This window comes from Terrapene carolina, unplaced genomic scaffold (genome assembly GCF_002925995.2).
Source record: "Terrapene carolina triunguis isolate 2854851 unplaced genomic scaffold, T_m_triunguis-2.0 Scaffold36564, whole genome shotgun sequence".
Lineage (NCBI taxonomy): Eukaryota > Metazoa > Chordata > Testudines > Emydidae > Terrapene > Terrapene triunguis.
The window spans coordinates 8,661-12,527 of record NW_020700915.1 but is presented as its reverse complement, the minus strand read 5'-3'; the positions used below and the strand labels follow the sequence as shown (position 1 = coordinate 12,527).

Sequence of the window (3,867 nt, the reverse complement as noted above, 5' to 3'; positions counted from 1 at the left end):
TCTTACCCCAAAACATACAGCAGTCTGTGCTAACTGGAAAGCTTTTCCAGTTAGGACCACTTCCCCCAGTTCAAATGGTTCTGTGTCTTCCAAGCAAGCTTGTTGCCTTCAGTATAGGTGGGAGAGGAGAAATGGGCTGATGATGTCACTGTCCCTTCTTTTATACTCTCTTCCAGCTGCTGGAACAATCATTGCTGTGTCATGGGGTTAGGCAGCCCCATTGCCTAAGTGCCCTGCATCCAATCCTTCATATGAATTTTAAAGTTTTGCTTGGTGTGGACTGCACTCTCAGCAAGTTTGCAGATGACACTAAACTGGGAGGCATGGTAGATACACTGGAAGGTAGGGATCGGATACAGAGGGACCTAGACAAATTAGAGGATTGGGCCAAAAAAAAAAACCTGATGAGGTTCAACAAGGACAAGTGCAGAGTCCTGCACTTAGGACGGAAGAATCCTGTGCACTGCTACAGACTAGGGACCGAATGGCTAGGTAGCAGTTCTGAAGAAAAGGACCTATGGGTCACAGTGGACGAGAAACTGGATATGAGTCAACAGTGTGCTCTTCTTGCCATGAAGGCTAACGGCCTTTTGGGCTGTATAAGTAGGGGCATTGCCAGCAGATCGAGGGATGTGATCGTTCCCCTTTATTCGACATTGGTGAGGCCTCATCTGGAGTATTGTGCCCAGTTTTGGGCCCCACACTACAAGAAGGATGTGGAAAAATTGGAAAGAGTCCAGCGGAGGGCAACAAAAATGATTAGGGGTCTGGAGCACATGACTTATGAGGAGAGGCTGAGGGAACTGGGATTGTTTAGTCTCCAGAAGAGAAGAATGAGGGGGGATTTGATAGCTGCTTTCAACTACCTGAAGGGGGTTCCAAAGAGGATGGAGCTCGGTTTTTCTCAGTGGTGACAGATGACAGAACAAGGAGCAATGGTCTCAAGTTGCAGTGGGGGAGGTCTAGGTTGGATATTAGGAAACACTATTTCACTAGGAGGGTGGTGAAGCACTGGAATGCTTTACCTAGGGAGGTGGTGGAATCTCCTTCCTTGGAGGTTTTTAAGGACAGGCTTGACAAAGCCCTGGCTGAGATGATTTAGTTGGGAATTGGTCCTGGTTTGAGCAGGGGGTTGGACTAGATGACCTCCTGAGGTCCCTTCCAACCCTGTTATTCTACGATTCTATGATTCTAAGTGAAAACCTCTCCTTGTGGATCATCATATCGGGAGAGCTAGTTGTCTCTCTGTGTTCATTCACACCCCACTCTCTCTCAGAGTCATGAAGAAATGCAGAGCTCTATAATTATTCTCCTTCTTTGTACTACTCTGACTGGGTACAGAAGGCACTTACAGATGTAACCAGAAAACACCACCCCTAAGTGTTTGATTCCATCCAATCCCATTGCATTGTGAATGGGACCATTGACATGGCACTGGATGGCACCTTCAGCATGTTTGCTTTTCTCCTGCTTTGCCTTCTTTCCTCCACAGCAATGGAGAACCAGACAGTGGTGAGCGAGTTTGTCCTCCTGGGCCTGACCCATCTCCTGGTGTTACAGCGCCCTCTCTTCGGTGTCTTCGTCCTGCTCTACATGACCAGCCTGTTGGGTAACGTTGCCATCATAGCTGTGGTGCTGGCTGAGCCCCGGCTCCACACCCCCATGTACTTCTTCCTGGGCAACCTTACCTGCGTGGACATCTTCTACAGTACGGTCACCGTGCCCAAGATGCTTGCTGGCTTCCTGTCGGGGCACCAGACGATCTTGTTTGCTGGCTGCCTGGCCCAGCTCCACTTCTTCCACTTCCTGGGCAGCAGTGAGGCTGTACTGCTGGCCGTCATGGCCTATGACCGCTACATGGCCATTTGCAACCAGCTGTGCTACAGGTTGGTCATGAGGCCACAGGCCTGTCTGTTCCTGGCAGCAGCCACTTGGGCCACTGGCTTTCTACATGTGCTGATGCACACGGTCATGACATCTCAGGTGCATTTCTGTGGCCCCAATGAAATCCAGCACTTTTTTTGTGATATCAAGCCCCTGCTGAGCCTGGCCTGCAGCAGCACCCACCTCAACTTGACACTGCTCAGCTTCGTCACCGGGAGCATCGCGCTGTGTTCGTTCATCCTCACGCTTCTCTCCTACCTCTATATCATCTCCTTCCTCCTCCTGAAGGTCCACTCACAGGAATGCAGGAGAAAGGCCTTTTCCAACTGTGCCTCCCACCTCGCCGTGGTTTCTCTATTCTATATGCCGGTACTTGGTAATTACCTGATTGCCTCTCCAGGTTCCCCCTCTGAAAGAGACATGATATCCACCCTCATGTACAGCATCGTCACCCGAGTTCTGAATCCCCTGATCTACACCTTGAGAAATGAGGAGGTAAAATCTGCCCTGAAGAAATTCCTGAACAGAAAACTTTTCCCTTAAAGAATATGAATTAAATGAAGGCACACACTGTTCAATTATAATTAAAGCATTTTAGTCTTTGTTGAGACCTCTGATTTTTTAAAACCCTTTGCATTTTTTTTTTCATTTCCCCCACTTTCTGGTGTCACTACAGTGCAGAGTTTAGGTTGTTTGGCTAGCATAACATCATTTCTCATAAGATGTTTGGATTTTCTTTAATGGTGAATATCCTATGGGTATTTTGGGAAAATTTCAACATCCTTGTAATATATTTATCCCTAAATTATTGACATGAACTCCATCTTAATGTCTGCTGATGGAGACATTTTCAGTTAGAAACATGATGGGTGGAAGGAAGGGGGACTGACCATTATTGACATAAAATAAAAAACAATATTCAAATATTACCTATGCATAATTTTTCAGTGTGTTTTGACTCTATAGGAAGTTACATAACTCTGTGACAGGACAGAGTTAGGTTAGTTGGGTGCCCTATTTATGTAATTCTAGAAATTAGCCTATCTGGATTTCTTGAACATTAATTTGGAAATTCTTGGGTTTCAATGCTTATTTTCTGTATAACTAAAATAGTCATCAGACCTAGGTGATAAGTAGCAGCAAACACAGATTTGTCATGAACAAATCATCTCAAACCAATCTAATTTCCTTCTTTGACAGAGTTACTGGCCTAATGGATATGGGGGAAGCAGTAAATGTGACATATCTTGATGTTATTAAATCTCTTGAAACAATCTCATAATCAACTAGGGAAATGGAGTGTAGATGAAATTACTGTGTGCATAAGTGGCTGACTGGGAGGACATATTCACTGGAGTCTGTCCTCGGGACTGGTACTATTCAATATTTCCATTAATGATTTGGATGAAGATATGGTTATAAAATTTACAGCTGGAAGGGACTGCAACACTTTGCAAAAGAGGATTGGAATCAGGGCCGGCTCCAGCATTTCTGCCGCCCCAAGCAAAAAAAAAAAAAAGCCGCGATCGGCGGGGCAGTACAGCGGCAGGTCCTTTGCTCCTAGAGGGAGTGAGGGACCTGCCGCCCCGAATTGCCTCAGGTGCCGCCCCTCTCCCTTGGCCGCCCCAAGCACCTGCTTGTTCAGCTGGTGCCTGGAGCCGGCCCTGATTGGAATTCAAAATGATGTTGATAAATGGGATAATGGGTCTGAAATCAGGAAGATAAAATGCAATAAAGAAAAGTACAAAGTGCTACACTTAGGAAGGAAAAATTACAAGCAGAAATACAGAATGGGGAATAGAAGGCTAGGCAGCAGTATTGCAGAAAATAATATCCAAGTTATAATGCATCACAAATGGAATAAGAGTCAACAGTGTGATGATGCGGCAAAAAAAAAAAAAGGCAAATCTCATGGTACAAAGTCATGTAAGACACAGGAGAGACTTGTTCCACTCTACGCAGCACTGGTGAGACCTCAGCTGT

The 3,867-nt window shown here is 45.8% G+C and overlaps 1 protein-coding gene across 1 annotated transcript; it reads left to right on the top strand.

Moving 5' to 3' along the window:
• Positions 1-1,494: 1,494 nt before the first annotated feature.
• LOC113405435 (olfactory receptor 12D3-like) lies at positions 1,495-2,427 on the top strand. The gene has a single exon (XM_026646649.1). It carries the CDS (start codon positions 1,495-1,497, stop codon positions 2,425-2,427), a length of 933 nt encoding a protein of 310 aa, XP_026502434.1.
• Positions 2,428-3,867: the final 1,440 nt, after the last annotated feature.